Source organism: Ranitomeya variabilis, chromosome 6 (genome assembly GCF_051348905.1).
Source record: "Ranitomeya variabilis isolate aRanVar5 chromosome 6, aRanVar5.hap1, whole genome shotgun sequence".
Taxonomy (NCBI): Eukaryota; Metazoa; Chordata; class Amphibia; order Anura; family Dendrobatidae; genus Ranitomeya; species Ranitomeya variabilis.
In genome coordinates this window covers 203,908,522-203,927,492 of record NC_135237.1, presented here as the reverse complement: position 1 = coordinate 203,927,492, position 18,971 = coordinate 203,908,522, and the positions used below count along the sequence as shown (strand labels likewise).

The following is an 18,971-nucleotide window of genomic DNA, read 5'->3' as shown; positions in this document are numbered from 1 at the left end:
ACAGCACATGCATGGAGAGCTTGTATGTTGGGCTTTCCATGCATGTGCTGTGACAGTGACACTGCCGCGCCACATATGTATCCGCAGTGCCGGACAGGTGATCAGCTGGCACACTCCATGTATCCTGGTTCCCTTTGCAGTTTATTCAACAAGCGCTATAGCTAGCCGAATAAGCAGGGACCTGATCAAATTCGCTCAACTCTACTGAAGACCTGTTGGGAGCCAAGGGAATCCCAAAAACATGTGAATTTTTCTTCCCACCTGGGTATCTCTGGAACCATCAGAACAAAAACATGTGTTCATGAGGATAGCGGACCATCAGCTTAACCCAAAGGTAACCATGCAGGGTGAACATCCCCATCATATGATATAGATATAACAACAAATTAGACATATAATCTAAAATAAAGAAAAAACAGAATAGTGCAGCAATTTAGCAAACTAAACAAATCCCTCTCCACATCCTAAAAAAGATGCCTCTGCATGCCTACATTAGGGAAACGATGAAAACCCCAAGCTCTCGGCAAGGAATCTAGGTTTTAGCTTTTTTCTATATACCTAACATGTTCATGTGTTCTTACCTTGAGTTCTCTAGTAGTCATGCCGATATATGCTTTCCCACATGGACATTGAGCATGACAGATGACTTCATCAGAAGTACAACACAGATGTTTATGAATGTCATAAGAATGGGAACAATCGTGGTTGGTGAAGGTTATGGATTTAACATGATTGAGACAACCCTTGCAGAGGCCACATGGAAAAAAGCCTGGTGATCCAAGCTGCATCACTAGGCTGGTTCTGGTCTTTGCTGATTCATAGTGACTGTGAATCAGAAAATCTGTCAAGATGGTCGATCTCTTGGCCACAAATCATAGTGGGACCGGTCTCATGTGCCGTAGAGTGGGATCAACCAAAAAGACCTACCAATATTTACACAGAATATTGGTCAAGTTGTTCCGTTGGTTGTTGTAGGAAGAAATAAATTGTCCCTGATTGGAATTATCCTGCATCCCAGATGTTGATGGGCCGTAGACTAGTTGATTACACATTTTTTTTTTTTCAGCTCTAAGCTTTTTAATTGTTTTTTTTTTTTTTTGCAGTATTCTCTTTTGATAAATCTCCGTGTAAGGTCAGAAGCCTGAATATCATAATTCTCCACACTTTAACAAATTCTCTTGGCATGGAGAAATTGGCCTATGGGGATCCCCCGGATGGTAGACCTGGCATGAGAGCAATCAGCTGCTAAGAAGGAATTTGTAGCCGTGGATTTTCTTAAGATATCTGTATTTAAATGACCCGCAGGACCAGCTCTAACTCCAATTGGAGTTAAGGAACCAGCGTACAGCTTCTAATCCATCCATGTAATGGATGGAAGTATAGAGGGACTCCACATCTGCCGTTATGATGACCATACGGTCATCAAGAAACAGCTGGTCCAATTGCTGAAGGGCAGATGTGGTGTCCCTAATGTAAGATGGTAAGGTAGTAACCAACGGTTTTAGAAAATAACCCACAATCTCTGAAATCAATTCCCAAGGCCCATTGATAACTGCAACATTTGGGCGACCTGGGGGATCCATGGGGTTTTTGTGCAGTTTCGGGATCAGAGAGAAGGTTGGAAGCTTAGGGTGGTCATCTCTGATATTGTCAAGAAGTTGTTTTTTGGAGATAATGCCCTGGGAAAAGGCCTTCTCCATAATGTCCGTCAATTGGCTGTGAAAGAAAAGCAAGGGATTAAAAGTAAGTTTTCGATAGCAATGTGGTCATTCAATAACTTGTTAGCCTGTTGTTCATATTGTTTTGTGGGTCAAATGACAAGGTTCCAACCCTTGTCAACTGGCTTATATATGACATCCTTCCATGATTTAAGCTCCTTGAGGGCAGTATGCGCATACATAGGTAAATTGGAGAGGCCTTTTTGGTCCCTTGCTAAAGCTTCAATGTCTTGAGTTACCAGCCTACTAAAAATATCAATTGCTGGGCAAAAGCCTAAAGTTGGAAATTTTTCAGATTTGGTAAGCAATTGCTGTGGGATCACACTTACCTGTGGAGGGTACTCTCCTCTTCTAAAGAGTGGAGTTGAGCAAATTTCTGTGGGTCCCCACTTGCTCGGCAAGCTATAGCGCTTGCCGAATAAGCTGCAGAGGGAACCCGGATACATGGAGCGTGCCGGCTGATCAGCTGCTCGGCGCCGCAGCTGCATGTGTGGCAGCTGTGTCACTGTCATAGCACATGCATGGAGAGCCAGTTTATTGGGCTCTACATTCGTGTACTGTGGTAGTGATACAGCCACGACACATGCAGCTGGGCCCGGAGCAGCTGATCAGCCGGCACGCTCCATGTATCTGGGTTCCCTTTGCAGCTTATTCGGCAAGTGCTATAGCTTACTGAGCAAGTGGGTACCCAAAGAAATCAGCTGATCAGCCAATGCTCTCTATGTATTCGAGTTCCCTCTGCAGCTCATTCGGGAAGCGCTATAGCTTGATGAATAAGCGGGGATCCGAAGAAATTCGCTCAACTCTATTAAAGAGGTCCAAATCTCCTGTGCTTCCTTCTTCTTTAGTAAATAATTGATATGGTTCAGGATTTTTAGTATGAAACTTCTTACGGATAAATTTCCTGGTGAAGAGGTGTGTCCTTCACTGATGTGAATGCCTCTAGATGATGTGAAGGAGAGAAGGTTAACCCCCAGATAATATTTTAAGTTGAGCTGTTGTTAACGTATAAGCAGAGAGATTCACTACCAGAGTTGAGCAAATTTGCTCGGGTCCCTCTTTATTAGGCAAGCTATAGAGCTTACTGAACAAGCTGCAGAGGGAACCCGGCTTCCTGGATCACGCCGGCTGATCAGCTGTTTGGCTGCATGTGACCATCACGGCACATGCATGGAGAGCCTGTTTGTTGGACTCTCCATGCATGTGTCATGACTGTCACACAGCCGTGACACATGCAACTGCAGAACTGATCAGCTGGAGCGATCCAGGAAGCCGGGTTCCCTCTGCAACTTATTCGGTAAGCGCTATAGCTTGCCGAATAAGCAGGGACCCAAGCAAGTTTGCTTGTTAGCCGGAGTATTACCACAGCAGCGCGTGTTACTTCATATAAGCAGCAGAATCCAACGTAAGGCAAACTGTGTTTAATATATGCAGCTTGAACTGGAACAAAATAAGAAAGCTTTGACAGTAACTACCGATATAATCTAGTCCATGTAACACATGTCTCTCTGTGAAGGAAACAGCAGCAGACTGATGCAATCAGTGAGTGTCCTCTGACCCTTTTTTTTTTTTTTTACAAACTTTAACAATCACAGCATAGCTGACAAATGAACACTCATAGACATTCAATGCAGACTACAACAGGAATGGAGTTGTTGCATTTAAACTTATTCCAACACCCCCACTCAACAACTGCTTATCCTGTTAGTCCCATTGCAGTTCTGAATTCTTCAAACTTGGCTCTTGACAATGGCTTTGTCAAAACATCTGCTAACATCTTGTCAGATTCACAGTAAACAAACTTTAGAACTTCACGCTCTACTAAGTCACGCAAGTGATGATGTTTAACATCAATGTGCTTTGTTCTTGCACTTATCCTTTCACTGCTGGCGAGCTTGATACATCCTTGGTTGTCCTCATAGATAACAGTTGGTTCAGCTAGTGGTTTGCCGAATTCTTCCAAAAGTTGCTTCAACCAAATTAACTCTTGACTTGCATGAGCAGCTGATGTATATTCTGCTTCTGTAGAAGACAATGCAACTGACACTTGTTTTCTACTCGACCATGAGATTGAAGTGTGTCCTAACTTGAACAAGTAACCACTTGTTGATCTTCGATCACTTGAGTCTCCAGCCCAATCTGCATCTACATATCCTCTGAGAATTAGATCTCCTGATGCAGAAATCTTTAGACTTAACTCTTGGGTTGCCTTAAGATACTGAAGAAGTCTCTTAATTGCATTCCAATCTCTTTGGCGTGGCTTGCTTACACGTCGGCAGAGAATTCCCACTGTGGCTGAGATATCTGGACGGGTTGTGGTTGCTATGTATAGAAGTGCCCCCACTGCTTGTCTGTAACTGTCATTTGTGGGTAGCAGATCTTCTTCTCCTTCCAATTTTAGGTAAGATGGATCCATTGGAGTTGATATGCCTTTGGCTTCTGACATTCCAAACTGGTTTAGAACTGTGGAGATTTTAGAATTTTGATTAAGAAGAAAACTTCCATCTTCCTCTCTCTGGATTTGGATTCCCAAATAGTATGTCACATCTCCAAGGTCCTTGGTCTCGAAATGCTTGTTCAGAATTTGACCTAGTTTTGAAATTTCTCTCTCTTCTTGATGCGCTATTATTACATCATCCACATATAGAATAACATACATCCAATCTTGTGATACACTTTTTGTATACAAACATGGATCCGCTTGAGACCTTTTAAATCCTTCGTCGATTAACACTTTGTTCATCTTAGTGTTCCATGCTCTTGCTGATTGCTTAAGGCCGTAGAGAGATTTTTGCATTCTGCAAACAAGGTTCTCTTTACCCCTTTTAACATAGCCTTCTGGTTGAGTCATGTACAGCTCTTCTTCAATGTCTCCATGTAGAAAGGCTGTTTTGATGTCAAAATGTCTTACTTTCATCTGCTGAACAGCAGCTATGGATAATAAAGTTCTGAATGTAGTTTGCTTGGCAACTGGAGCAAAAGTAGCATCATAATCTTCACCATATTTTTGTGAATATCCTTTTGCGACCAATCTTGCTTTAAAACGGTGAATATTACCTTCGGAGTCATATTTGTTCTTAAAGACCCACTTACATCCAATTGCTTTCTTGCCTTGAGGTAGCTCTGTGAGCTCCCATGTTTTGAGCTTATGAAGGGATTCCATTTCTTCATCAGCAGCTTTTATCCATTTTTGCTTCTTATGAATAGGCAGTTTTTGCATTTCCTGCCATGACTGTGGCTCTTCTTCTGGAATTGATCTGACCATATAAGAAAGGCGTTTAGCTGGAATTCCTTTATTTGATCTTTCTGATCTTCTGATCTCCTGAGGTTGGCTTGGTTCTTCTGTTTCTTTTTCAGTACTTTCAGAGCATATCCAGACTTCAGTATTTTCTTTGAGATTCTCTTCAATGTCTGGAATCACTGACTGAAATTCTTGTTCCTTAGGTTGAATTATTTGCGTAACCTCATGAAATTTGAGCGATACTGAGTTTTCATCAATCACTACATCTCTGCTGATTGTTACTGTGTTGGTCTGTGGATGCAGGATTCTGTATCCTTTCTGAGTTTCACTGTACCCCACAAGAACTCCTTCCTTTGCATGAGATTCCCACTTAGAACGTTTTTCTTTGGGAACATGCACAAAAGTTTTGCTTCCGAATATCCTGAGATGCTTCAGGTTGGGCTTCTCACAGTTCCATAGCTCATATGGAGTTTTACTTGTAGCTTTACTTGGCAGTCGATTTTGAAGATAGGTAGCAGTCATGATGGCTTCTCCCCAATATGTTGTAGGTAGGTTTCCATCAAATAGCATACTTCTTCCACTTTCACAAAGAGTTCGGTTCTTTCTCTCTGCTGTGCCATTCTGCTCTGGGTTGTATGGAACGGTTGTCTGGAACACGATTCCATTCTTTTTCAGGATGGTTTGCACTTTACCACTTGTATATTCAGTTCCATTATCTGCTCGCAGTACCTTTGGTATTCTTCCAAATTTGTTAAGAACTGCAGCAAGATATTCTTCAAGTTTCTGTGGAACTTCATCTTTACTTTGAAGTAGGTAAGTAACAGTATATCTGGAATAATCATCAATGAATGTGAGAAAATATCTCTTCTTGCTGGGAGTAAGAACACTCATTGGACCACACACATCTGTATGTATCAAATCCAGTATCTGTGCAGATTTAGTAGTGCTTACTTTAGGAAACGATTTTCTGGACATTTTCCCTTTTAGGCAACTTGTGCACTTCATTGTTTGATTACACTGGTTGATTGCAATACCATTTGCAAGTTGAGCTAGTTTCTTTACTGCTTCTGGATCTCTGTGGCCTAGGCGTCTGTGCCACACATGAATACAGTCCTTATGAAAATCTTGTCTAGCACTGTAAACAGTTTCATTGCATTTCAGCTGATAAAGTTCATCTTTGATTTTTCCTTCGGCAAGGGTATGACCCTTCTTTGAAATGATGCATCTGTCATCCTTAAATGTAACTATATTTCCTTGTTGTGCAAGCTTCTTTACAGATAAAAGGTTACTTTCAAGTTTGGGAACATACAGCACGTCTTTAACTGGGATTTTTCTGACTTGTGCTGAGGATTGAACTTGACAATGGAAATAACCATCTCCTATTCCTTCTGATGTCATATAGTGACCATTAGCTAAAATTACCTTTTCAGACTTGCTTTCATCTAGATTAATGAAGAAATCCTTATCACGTGTCATGTGAGCAGTCGCTCCAGAGTCAATACACCAAACATGGTTTGCATATGGGCTTGTGCTGACCCCAAATGCAGTCGCAATACATGCATCTTCCTTCTTTACAGCTGTTTTAACCTTTTGATGACTGTCCTGCTTTTTAAACTGATTCATTCTTGCTTTCCACACTCTGCAGTCTGCTTTAAGGTGACCAGGTTTTTTACAGACAAAACATTCACGAGTTTCCTTTAAATGACTCTGAGCTTTAGAAAAGTACTGTGTCTTTAATGCTGTTTCTGCTTTGCATATATTATTGCTAATAGTCTCTGACTTTCTCTTGTATTCATCTGCAAGTTTCCCTTTCACATATTCTAGTGTGAGTTCATCATCTGGTCTGGCATCTAATGCAGTCACAAGCGTGTCATAACTTTCTGGAAGACCACTTAATAGTAATGCAGCAACATGAAAATCTTTAATTTCTTCACCAATACCCCTTAGGCGCTCCACAATCTCTAGGGTGTTTCTGATATAGTCCTGCATATGCTGGCCATCACTTAATTTAGACTGATACAGCTTTCTCATAAGATATAGCTTATTGCTGAGATTTGACCTTTCATGCACTTTCTGTAATTCTTCCCACATTTTCTTTGCAGTATCACATTTGCATACATGTACAATCTGGTTATCATCTATGCTGAGGGAAATAGTGCTTTGTGCTTTCTGATCAGTCTCTAGCCAATCACCCGGTACTGGGTCAGGCACAGGCTGTTCAATACATTTCCATGTACCCTCTCTTATAAGTAACATCTTTACCTTGAATTTCCAGGAGCTGTAATTGTGATTTGTGAGACTTGGCACTGTGTACTTCACTGCATTCCTTTCTGTAGACATTCTTGTCTCTTGTACCTCTTTTTTTTTTGTTACTGGCCCTTTAAGCTGCGCTGTCCGGTGCTCTGTACACTGCGGTACCTTTGCGTTCCGGTGTCCTTGTATTCCGGGGGTTCCTCTGTGCTGTCTGCGCTTGGCTCGCTGCTTATTCCGGTGACTGGGCTTTTTACCATTTACTTTCCGGTGGCTGGGCCCATAACCTGTTAGCCGGAGTATTACCACAGCAGCGCGTGTTACTTCATATAAGCAGCAGAATCCAACGTAAGGCAAACTGTGTTTAATATATGCAGCTTGAACTGGAACAAAATAAGAAAGCTTTGACAGTAACTACCGATATAATCTAGTCCATGTAACACATGTCTCTCTGTGAAGGAAACAGCAGCAGACTGATGCAATCAGTGAGTGTCCTCTGACCCTTTTTTTTTTTTTTTACAAACTTTAACAATCACAGCATAGCTGACAAATGAACACTCATAGACATTCAATGCAGACTACAACAGGAATGGAGTTGTTGCATTTAAACTTATTCCAACATTGCTCAACTCTATTCACTACCTGGTATTGATCTTTATTTTGCGTCCCCTCTGAGCATTACTGCCTGAAAATGTGCCTGGTCAGGAGCAGAGGAAAGTTGTCTGGTTCTGAACTGGTATCATAACCATAACAAGTGGTTACTGAATGGTAACATAATTGTGGTGGTTCTCCAAATCAGTTACCGGTTTTAAAAGTAGTCTTTCATTCCAAATTTACATTACATTACACCTGGTTAGATTTTTTTTTTAATCTGTTTATCCAATGAGTACCATTCCACCCATTTAGATTACAGCTATTCCTTCTGTTAACACCTTAGTGACCGGGCCACATTTTTCAAATCTGACCACTGTCACTTTGTGGTAATAACTCTAGAACACTTCAACAGATGTCATTGAGTTTGAGACTGTTTTCTCGTGACACATTATACTTTATGTTAAAAGTAAATTTATTTTCTGTGTTTGTTTATAAAAAAATATCCAAAATGTTTCAAAATTCAAAAAATTAGTAATTTTCAAACTTTGACTGTTTATTCCTTTAATCCAGAGAGTCATACCACATTAAATACTCAGTAAATAACATTTACATCATGTCTGCATTACATCAACACCATTTTTAAAATATCCGTTTATTTTGTTAGGATGCTAGAAGCATGCTGTAGCAGCAATTTTAAATTTTTTTTTCAAGGAAATTTGCAAAAACTTATTAGAGACCTATTCAGATTTGAGGTGACTTTAGCATACCTACATGTAGCAAAATCCTCAAAAATAAGACAATTTTTAAAAACCACGCCCCTCAAGGTATTGAAAACTGCTGTCTGGTAGATTATTAACCCTTCAGGTGCTTTTCATGAATTAATGCAGAGGCATGAAAAGAAGGAAAAATGTTATTTTACCACCTACATTTTTATATCATTTCAACAGGCCGCTATAGCTGTCGGACTCTAAGGCCGTTATTTGGCAGTGAATTGCCATGGTAAACATCAGGACCACACAATCATGATCTCAGGATGCCGATGGGGTTAAAGAGGGAACCCCCACACTCTGTTAACCATCTAGATGAAGTAGTAGTCACTATTGAAAGCAGCATCTCAGGGGTTAAAAAACCATGGTTGGTGCCAACACCTATCAATGCTGATACAGCAAGGCATCAGCTGCTGCATTTTCACCAGTAGGGGAATGCTATTGTCTGATATGTGAGGTCAATAAAAAAAGGTATTGGTGTTCACTAAGGGGTTAATTGACAGCATGGTCTGAAGATTATCCTCTGTATTATCCTAATGTAATCACTATCCCTCTGCTGGAGAGAGCATGCAAATCATTCTCCTCACTTCTGACATTGCCTTGTCACACTTATCACTTCCTATCAGGAGAGCATACAAATCCCTCTCCTCTTGCTGAGGACTTCTTTTGGGTATTTCTGTGGAGCATGATCAGCTGCATGGAGACTGATTTGTGATTTCTCTCCTGCACCAAGACAGTAAGGGTATGTGCACACGTTGCGGATTTCTTGCAGAAAATTCCTGAAGAAAACCGGAAATTTTCTGCAAGAAATCCGCATTTTTTTTTTTGCGTTTTTTTTCCGTTTTTTTCGCGTTTTTTTAGCATTCTGCAAGCGTAATTAGCTTGCAGAATGCTAAAGTTTTCCCTGCGATCTGTAGCATCGCTTGGAAAACTGACTGACAGGTTGGTCACACTTGTCAAACATAGCGTTTGACAAGTGTGACCAACTTTTTACTATAGATGCTGCCTATGCAGCATCTATAGTAAAAGATAGAATGTTTAAAAATAATAAAAAAAATAAAAAAATGCTTATACTCACCCAGACATCTCACCGGCGTCCGTTCCGTATAGCTGGTCTGTGCGCACAGGACCTCCCGTGACGTCACGGTCACGTGAGCGGTCACATGACCGCTCACGACCAATCACAGGACAGTGACGTCATTGGGCGAGGTCCTTCAGCGCACACCAGGTACAGAAACCGAACGGCAGCGTGCGAGGAGGCGGCAAGACATCGAGGGTGAGTATAGGACTGTTTATTATTTTATTTCTTATTTTTTGACCACTTATATGGTGCCCAGTGCGTGGAGGAGAGTCTCCTCTCCTCCACCCTGGGTACCAACCGCACATAATCTGCTTACTTCCCGCATGGTGTGCACAGCCCCGTGCGGGAAGTAAGCAGATCAATGCACTCCTAGGTGTGCGGAATCCCTGCAATTCCGCATTTTTAATGAACATGTTGCTTTTTTTTCCGCTATGCGATTTTTTCGCGGAAAAAATCGCAACATTTGCACCAAAAATGCGGAATACCCTGTAAATAATAGGAGGCTTATGTAAGCGTTTTTTTTCGCGTTTTTATCACGTTTTTATAGCGAAAAAACGCGAAAAAAACGCTAACAATCCTGAACGTGTGCACATGGCCTAAAAATAAGCCTCCACTTTGTGCAAATAGCACTGTCAATCAAGATAGGAGTTGCAGTAATTTAACCCTTAAATTACCAAGCCAATTTTGACCATGTCCAAGCCAAGTTTTACAATTCAGACCACTGTCACTTTGTGGTTATAACTCTGGAACGCTTCAACGGATCCCACTGATTCTGAGTTTTTTTTTTCGTGACCTATGGTACTTCATGATAGTGGTAAAATTTCTTCTCTATGACCTGCGTTTATTTGTTAAAAAAAAAAATGAAAAATTGGCAAAAATTTTGAATATGTTGCAATTTTCAAACTTGAATTCTTATGCTCTTAAATTAGAGAGATGTCACACAAAATGGTTAATAAGATTTCCCACATGTTTACTTTACATGAGCACAATTTTTGAGACAAGTTGAAAGTTGATCAGCACTTTTTAATTTTTACAAAAAAACGTAAAAATTATTTTTTTTAGCCCCTTTCTGACCTGACGGGATAGTACGTCCGAGGTCAGAAGCCCCGCTTTGATGCGGGCTCCGGCATCAAAGCCGGGACATGGCAGCTGTTTTGAACAGCTGACATGTGCCCGTAATAGGCGCGGGCAGAATCGCGATCTGGCCGCACCTATTAACTAGTTAAATGCCGCTGTCAAATGCAGACAGCGGCATTTAACCTGCGCTTCCGGCCAGGCGGCCGGAAATGAGCGCATCGCCGACCCCCGTCACATGATCGGAGGTCGGCGATGCTTGTACATTGTAACCATAGAGGTCTGTGAGACCTCTATGGTTACTGATCCCCGGCAGCTGTGAGCGCCACCCTGTGGTCGGCGCTCACAGCACACCTGCATTTCTGCTACATAGCAGCGAACATTAGATCGCTGCTATGTAGCAGAGGCGATCACGTTGTGCCTGCTTCTAGCCTCCCATAGAGGCTATAGAAGCATGGCAAAATTAAAAAAAAAAAAAAAGTAAAAAAAAATGTGAAAAAAATAAAAAATATATAACAGTTTAAATCACCCCCCTTTCGCCCCAATCAAAATAAATCAATAAAAAAATATCAAACCTACACATATTTGGTATTACCAGGTTCAGAGTCACCCAATCAATCAATAAAAAAAAGCATTAACCTGATAACTAAACGGCGTAGCGAGAAAAAAATAAGAAACGCCAGAATTTTTTTGGTCGCCACGACATTTCATTAAAATGCAATAACGGGCGATCAAAAGAACATATCTGCACCGAAATGGTATCATTAAAAACGCCAGCTCAGCACGCAAAAAATAAGCCCTCAACCGACCCCAGATCATGAAAAATGGAGACGCTACGAGTATCGGAAAATGGCGCAATTTATTTTTTTTTTAAGCAAAGTTTGGAATTTTTTTTCACCACTTAGATAAAAAATAACCTAGTCATGTTAGGTGTCTATGAACTCGTACTGACCTGGAGAATATTAATAGCAGGTCAGTTTTAGCATTTAGTGAACCTAGCAAAAAAGCCAAACAAAAAACCAGTGTGGGACTGCACTTATTTGCAATTTCGCCTCACTTGGAATTTTTTTCCCGTTTTCTAGTACATGACATGGTAAAACCAATGATGTCGTTCAAAAGTACATCTCGTCCCGCAAAAAATAAGCCCTCACATGGCCAAATTGACAGAAAAATAAAAAAGTTATGGCTCTGGGAAGGAGAGGAGCAAAAAACAAACCCGGAAAAACGGAAAATCCCAAGGTAATGATGGGGTTAGGGACCACCTCACATTTGTAGTGACTTTGATGGATCTATATGATAAATACCCAAATGTGACACCATTCTAAAAACTGCACCCCACAAGGTGCTCAAAACCTCATTCATAGTTTATCCCTTCACGTGCTTCACAGGAACTGAAGCAATGTCAAAGGAAAAAAATAAACATTTTACTTTTTTTCACAAATTTTAGTTCAGAAACATTTTTTTTTTATTTTTACAAGGGTAAAAAGAGAAAATGAACCAAAATATTTATTGTGCAATTTCTCCTAAGCATGCTGATACTCCATATGTGGGGGAAAACCAGTGTTTGGGCACACGGAAGAGCTTGGAAGGGAAGGAGCACAGTTTAACTTTTTGAACACAAAATTAACTGTAATTGAGAGTGGATCTGATGTGTCTAAACAGCAGAAACCCCCCACAACTGACCCCATTTTGGAAACTACATTCCTCAAGGGTTTTATGAGATTGAACAGATATGACACAAAACATTACACATTAGGTCGTCTTATTAAAAAAGCTCATATTTTGCACAAAAATCTTGTTTTACACCCAAATTTCTCACTTTGGCCAGAGATTAGACCAAAACGTGAACCCACAGGTTGTTACTTACGAGCGCAGCGATACCCCACATGTAGTCAAAAGTAGTGATGAGCGAGCATGTTCGCCACTGACGCGCCCTACTCAGTACTGGGTCCGGTCGCTCTTAAAGGGGATGTCATGGTGGCTGTGACCTGGTCCGTGGCCCTGGGCATCCAATTAAAAGGGAATAGACTTTTAGGGTATGTGCACACGTCAGGATTTCTTGCAAAGAAAATTTTTTTTTTTTTTGCGTTTTTTTCCCGGTTTTTTCACGTTTTTTTTTTAGCATTTTGCAAGCGAAATTAGCTTGCAGAATGCTAAAGTTTTCCAAGCGATCTGTAGCATCGCTTGGAAAACTGACTGACAGGTTGGTCACACTTGTCAAACATAGTGTTTGACAAGTGTGACCAATTTTTTACTATAGATGCTGCCTATGCAGCATCAATAGTAAAAGATAGAATGTTTAAAAATAATAAAAAAATTAAAAAAATGCTTATACTCACGTGCAGACAGCCGAACTCCTCAGCGGCGTCCGTTCCTATAGATGGTGTGTGTGTGCAGGACCTTCTATGACGTCGCGGTCACGTGAGCGGTCACGCGACCAATCACAAGACCGCGACGTCATCGCAGGTCCTTCCTGAGAGGCGGGAAGACTCCGGGGGCCATCGAAGGTGAGTATATGACTATTTTTTATTTTAATTCTTTTTTTTTTTTACCAATTATATGGTGCCCAGTCCGTGGAGGAGAGTCTCCTCTCCTCCACCCTGGGTACCAACCGCACAAGATCTGCTTACTTCCCGCATGGTGGGCACAGCCACATGCGGAAAGTAAGCAGATCAATGCATTCCTAGTTGTGCGGAATCCTCGCAATTCCGCAAATTTAATGAACTTTTTTTTCCGCGATGCGATTTTTTTGCGGAAAAAAATGCAACATTTGCACAAGAAATGCGGAATACACTGTAAATAATAGGAGGCATACGTAAGCATTTTTTTCGCGTTTTTATAGCGAAAAAACGCACAAAAAACGCAAAAAATACTGAACGTGTGCACATGGCCTTAAGGGGAATTGTGGTAAAGTCTGTCGTGATGCCACCTGTGGTGTTCAGTCAATAGGGGGACCGCCACTGCTTTAAAAGGTGTCCTCTGGGGATATTGTTGCAGCAATGATTGTGACGCTTCCCACAGGTGAAGCGGAGTCCCCAGGGCTCTCAAGGTATGTGGGCCAGATGGTGTAAGCCGACTAATAAGGAGAGGACACAAGTTGTAAAGTCTTTACCTGGTTTACTGTAGATGTAACAGGCCTCAGTCCAGGGTACCAGGTACAGGTGTAGTTAGGGTCTGGCCGACTTGGAGGCAATTGGGGAAATCCCTCTCCCAGGTGTGGTCTGTAAGCCTTTCCAACTAGCACTGTTCTATGAGGTCCCTACTGCTTGAAGCTGTTTAGCAAAGTCCTCTTATCCCCCTGTCCTAAGACAAGGAGCTGCATGACGGACAGCTTGAGCCATTTTACAGGGACTCTATCATGCCCCGGGCTCTTCAGGTGCTGCTGTGTCTCAGTTGTGGTGTGGGACAATCACATAAAGTTCTTAGTCCTCCGGTTCTGCCAAGTGTCCTACAGTTTCACTAAGGCCTCAGGCTCCCGGTACCCGGCTGCTTCGCTCTGGCTCTGAGGGTGTCCTGCCGCTGTTCAACTGATGAGCCCTCTTCCACTCCCATGCTCTTTTCCCCTGTGCTACACTGCACTTCACGCTTCAGGTTCTCTATCCTTTCTTGCAGCTGCAGCACTTCACTGGCTGCACGGCTCCGGCTGTCTGCTCCACATCTCTTCTAGACATCTGCTCTCTGTGGTCTCTCAGGATTAACTCTCTAACTCCTCCTCCAGGCCAGAGCACATAAAGTTGGGGGACGCTCCCGTGAATCCTGGTTCAGAGCTCCCCCTTATGCCCTGGATTCAGAATGTGGTGCATGTGTGTGCTTACCTGGTTAAGAGAACTCCATTGCTTCCAATCATGATATCGCCCTCTCTGAAAGGAAGGCAACATCACTGTAACAACCTGGGGTGTTACAACTACTCGGTACTCGCCCAAGTATCACAGTACTCGGTGTACACTGCAAACACTGAGCATTTTGGGTCTCCGTCTTTAAATTTTGGTGCTTTTTAGAGTGCCAATGAACATGCAGGAATTGTCTGCCATGCACTGTAATACCGCAGCCATCTTTGTTGTGGTATTAGTGATTGGCTGGCCGCACAGCGTCATCAGGTCCATAAGAGACCTGGTGCCGCCCTGCTCGGTGCACTCTGCACCGGATTCAGCTAGTGTTGGGAGAGCTGCTGTTGAGATAGGGTCAGATTTGTTCTTTTATTAGTTAGTGTGGGTCAGCTAGTGTTCAGTCCACAAATCCTGATAAACAAACAGTCCTTTTTAGGGCTAATTAGGGGGGTACATAGATTGCAGTGCTTGGTAGGCAGGGAAGTCTATGTGCGCTTATCTACATCAGTGCAAAATCGCTGAATAGGAGGATTTGTGGGTTATGATCCATGCTGCCAGCTCATCCAGAAACAGACAAAATGTACAATTGAACAGTGGTTTATTCTACGCATTTTGGAGTGCATATGACTTCTTCAGGAAAATACCACAAGTCTATGTGGTATTTTCCTGAAGGAGTCATATGCACTCCGAAAAATGTAGAATAAACCACTGCTTAATTGTACATTTTGTCTGTTTCTGGATGAGCTGGCAGCGTGGATCATAACCCACAAATCTTCCTATTCAGCGATTTAGCTATGGTCGCGTGTCGACCGGTGGATCTGTGTCGATCGTTGGATCTGCGGCAGCCGGCACTGTATGCCTATGAATATTATACATCAGGTGAGCAGTTACATTACTGGCGAATCTTCCTTTAAATCGTGAGATAAGACACTATTTGTGCTTTTTCTTTACTACAAGGTATATTACTACATCAGTGCAAAATATGAAAAGATGGTAACAAATTGCAAGCTTTCGAGACTACTCAGGCCTCTTTATCAGGCATGGACTAAAAGAAATTCTGAATAATCACATATTTATGCACAAAACATCACAGAAAAAAACTATTTAGCACTCATGATAATTCTCCTTCATGTCACCTGTCTTAGCCATGTTTTTTTTTTGTGTGATGTTTTGTGTAGTGTTGAGCGATACCGTCCGATACTTGAAAGTATCGGTATCGGCCGATACCGGCAAAGTATCGGATCTAATCCGATACCGATACCCGATACCAATACAAGTCAATGGGACTCAAGTATCGGACGGTATCCCTGATGGTTCCCAGGTTCTGAAGGAGAGGAAACTCTCCTTCAGGCCCTGGGATCCATATTAATGTGTAAAATAAAGAATTAAAATAAAAAATATTGCTATACTCACCTCTCCGACGCAGCCTGCACCTTACCGAGGAAACCGGCAGCCTTGTTTGCTTAAAATGCGCGCGTTTACTGCCTTCCGTGACATCACGGCTTCTGATTGGTCGCGTGCCGCCCATGTGACCGCGACGCGACCAATCACAACAAGCAAGCAAACAAGGCTGCCGGTTTCCTCGGTAAGGTGTAGGCTGCTGTAGCAATATGTTATATGTTCATGTGGCCTCTAGGGGTCTCACTACTTTTATGTGTGTTCTATATTCTTTGTTTGCAACTTGTTGGATGTTGTTGTTCACTGGATTCATGTAATGGAGGTTGAGACATGATGTGAATAAAGAGCCTGGAGATACTCACAGAGTGTGATTCATGACAGAATTCATCAAACAGAACATGGTGGCAGCCGGGCACAGAACCTACAATGTTGTGAAATTGGATTCTGGGCTCCCCCGGTGGCCACTTGTGGAATTTAACTTGTGTGCATCATCCCCTCTGTTCACCTGCTCCTATCAGGATGTGGGAGTCGCTATATAACCTTGCTCCTCTGTCAGTTTCATGCCGGTCAACAATGTAATCAGTAGCCTTTCTGTGCATGTTCCTGCTACTAGACAACTCCCTGCTAAGTTGGACTTTTGTCCTTGTGTGTTTTTGCATTTTGTTCCTGTTCACAGCTGCTGTTTCGTTACTGTGTCTGGAAAGCTCTTGTGAGCGGAAATTGCCACTCTGGTGTTATGAGTTAATGCTAGAGTCTTAAAGTAATTTCTGGATGGTGTTTTGATAGGGTTTTCTGCTGACCATGAAAGTGCCCTTTCTGTCTTCATGCTATCTAGTAAGCGGACCTCGATTTTGCTAAACCTATTTTCATACTACGTTTGTCATTTCATCTTAAATCACCGCCAATATATGTGGGGGCCTCTGTCTGCCTTTTGGGAAAATTTCTCTAGAGGTGAGCCAGGACTGTCTTTTCCTCTGCTAGGATTAGGTAGTTCTCCGGCTGGCGCTGGGCATCTAGGGATAAAAAAACGTAGGCATGCTACCCGGCCACTTCTAGTTGTGCGGCAGGTTTAGTTCATGGTCAGTATAGTTTCCATCTTCCAAGAGCTAGTTCTCATATATGCTGGGCTATGTTCTCTCGCCATTGAGAATCATGACACTACAAATTCTCAGAGCTTATATGAGGCTGGAACTGCACAGATCACTGCAACTGTAAGTACAGATTCCCTGACAGTACAGCAAAATGGAGACTGGTCTGAAGCCCCCTCAGAGACTGGATGTCACTTCATGTAATCTGTCCCAGACCTGGAGACATTGGAAGGAAGAGTTTACACTGTATGTGGATCTGACTGTGGGCCCCACTGACAACAAACGGAAAGTAAAGCTGTTTTATTACCTAATTGGGGAAAATGGCAGAGAATTAGCCCACACCTTGCTCCCAGACACAGACAACCTCCTCCTAGCAGACATTGTGCAGGCATTTGATAAACACTGTGACCCAAAGAAGAATGAGACAGTGGAAAGATATAAGTTTTTCACAAGACATCAGGAGGATGGTGAAAATGTGGACAGATATCTGACAGAGCTGAGGAGACTTGCAGAAACATGTGGCTTTGGAGAGATCAGGGACAGTCTAATCAAGGACAGAATGGTGTGTGGCATAAAGGACAGTCATCTCAAAGAAAGATTACTGAGAGAGGAAGGCATGACTTTAGAGAAATGTATGCAAATCTGCAGGGCTGCTGAGCTCACACAGCACAGCCTGAAGATGATGGCAGGCACCAGTGAGAATGATGATGACAAGGTACATGCAGTATCTATGGAAGGAAAGACAAGACCAAGCTCCCCTATAAACACTGTCCACTGCAAGTATTGTGGGAAAAGACATGAGAGAGACAAAACCAAGTGTCCAGCATATGGGGAAACCTGCAGGTCATGTGGCAAGAAGAATCATTACACTGCTGTCTGCAGGCAGGGAAGAGGCAAACAGTACAGACAGCTCCACACTGTGACACCAGACACTGACAGTGCAGAGGACATTACATGGCTACAAATGCAGTCTACAACAGAGAAAGTCAATGTAGTCGGGCAGGCAGTAGTGAAGGATGCCAAGCAGCTTTATGCAACATTCTTGTTGGATGAGAAGCCCATTAGATTTCAGCTGGATTGTGGAGCAAGCTGCAATGTAATTTCATTTGATCTGCTAAACAAACAGGTTTCTATTGAGCCAACTGACAAGGTACTGGTGATGTACAACAAAAGTGTTCTGAAACCAATGGGGACATGTAAGCTAAAAATACGAAACCCATGTAACAGAAAGAGTTATAGAGTTGAATTTACCGTGTTACGGGGTGGTAACCATGTACCATTACTGGGAGTAAAAGCAGTTCAGGCAATGGACTTAATAAAAGTACAGTCTCAGAACATTATGTCTGTTGAAGTTGCCCAGGATATACAAAATCCAAAACTAAATGCAGAGCACAACTTGGACATGCAGAAAATAAAAGCAGAGTATGCTGATGTATTTGAAGGTGATGGGTGCTTTGAAGGTAAATATAGGCTAGAAATTGACAACACAGTGCAGCCCACCAGATTACCCACAAGAAGAGTGCCTGTAGCTTTAATGCAACCGCTGAAAGTAGAACTGCAAGATCTACAGAGAAGAGGCATGATAGCACCAGTCCACAAGAGCACAGATTGGATCAGCAGTTTGGTCATAGTGCAGAAACCATCGGGCAAGTTAAGAATATTTATTGATCCTAAGCCACTCAACAAGGCGCTGAAACGAAACCATTACCCAATGCCAACATTAGATGATGTCCTACCAGATTTATCAAAGGCTAAAATATTTTCTGTATGTGATGTAAAAAATGGATTCTGGCATGTGGCCCTGACTGAAGATTCAAGTTTATTGACAACATTTTCTTCACCATTTGGACGCTTTAAATGGCTGAAAATGCCCATGGGACTAAAACCTGCTCCAGAGATATTCCAGCAGAAATTGATGCAGGCTTTGGAAGGA

General features: G+C 42.2%; 1 protein-coding gene across 6 annotated transcripts in view; it reads left to right on the top strand.

Annotated features, from left to right (window-relative positions):
- Window positions 1-18,971, top strand: part of LOC143782201 (maternal DNA replication licensing factor mcm6) — a 544,832-nt gene that overhangs the window by 480,558 nt on the left and 45,303 nt on the right. The window contains exon 19 of one of the 6 annotated variants that reach the window (XM_077269398.1): window positions 1,104-2,047. The exons of the other annotated variants lie outside the window; for them this stretch is intronic. Coding sequence (XP_077125513.1) covers window positions 1,104-1,145 — 42 coding nt within the window. The 3' untranslated portion in view covers window positions 1,146-2,047. Of the gene's footprint in view, window positions 1-1,103; window positions 2,048-18,971 lie in introns of those variants that run through there. 6 annotated transcript variants of the gene reach the window in all.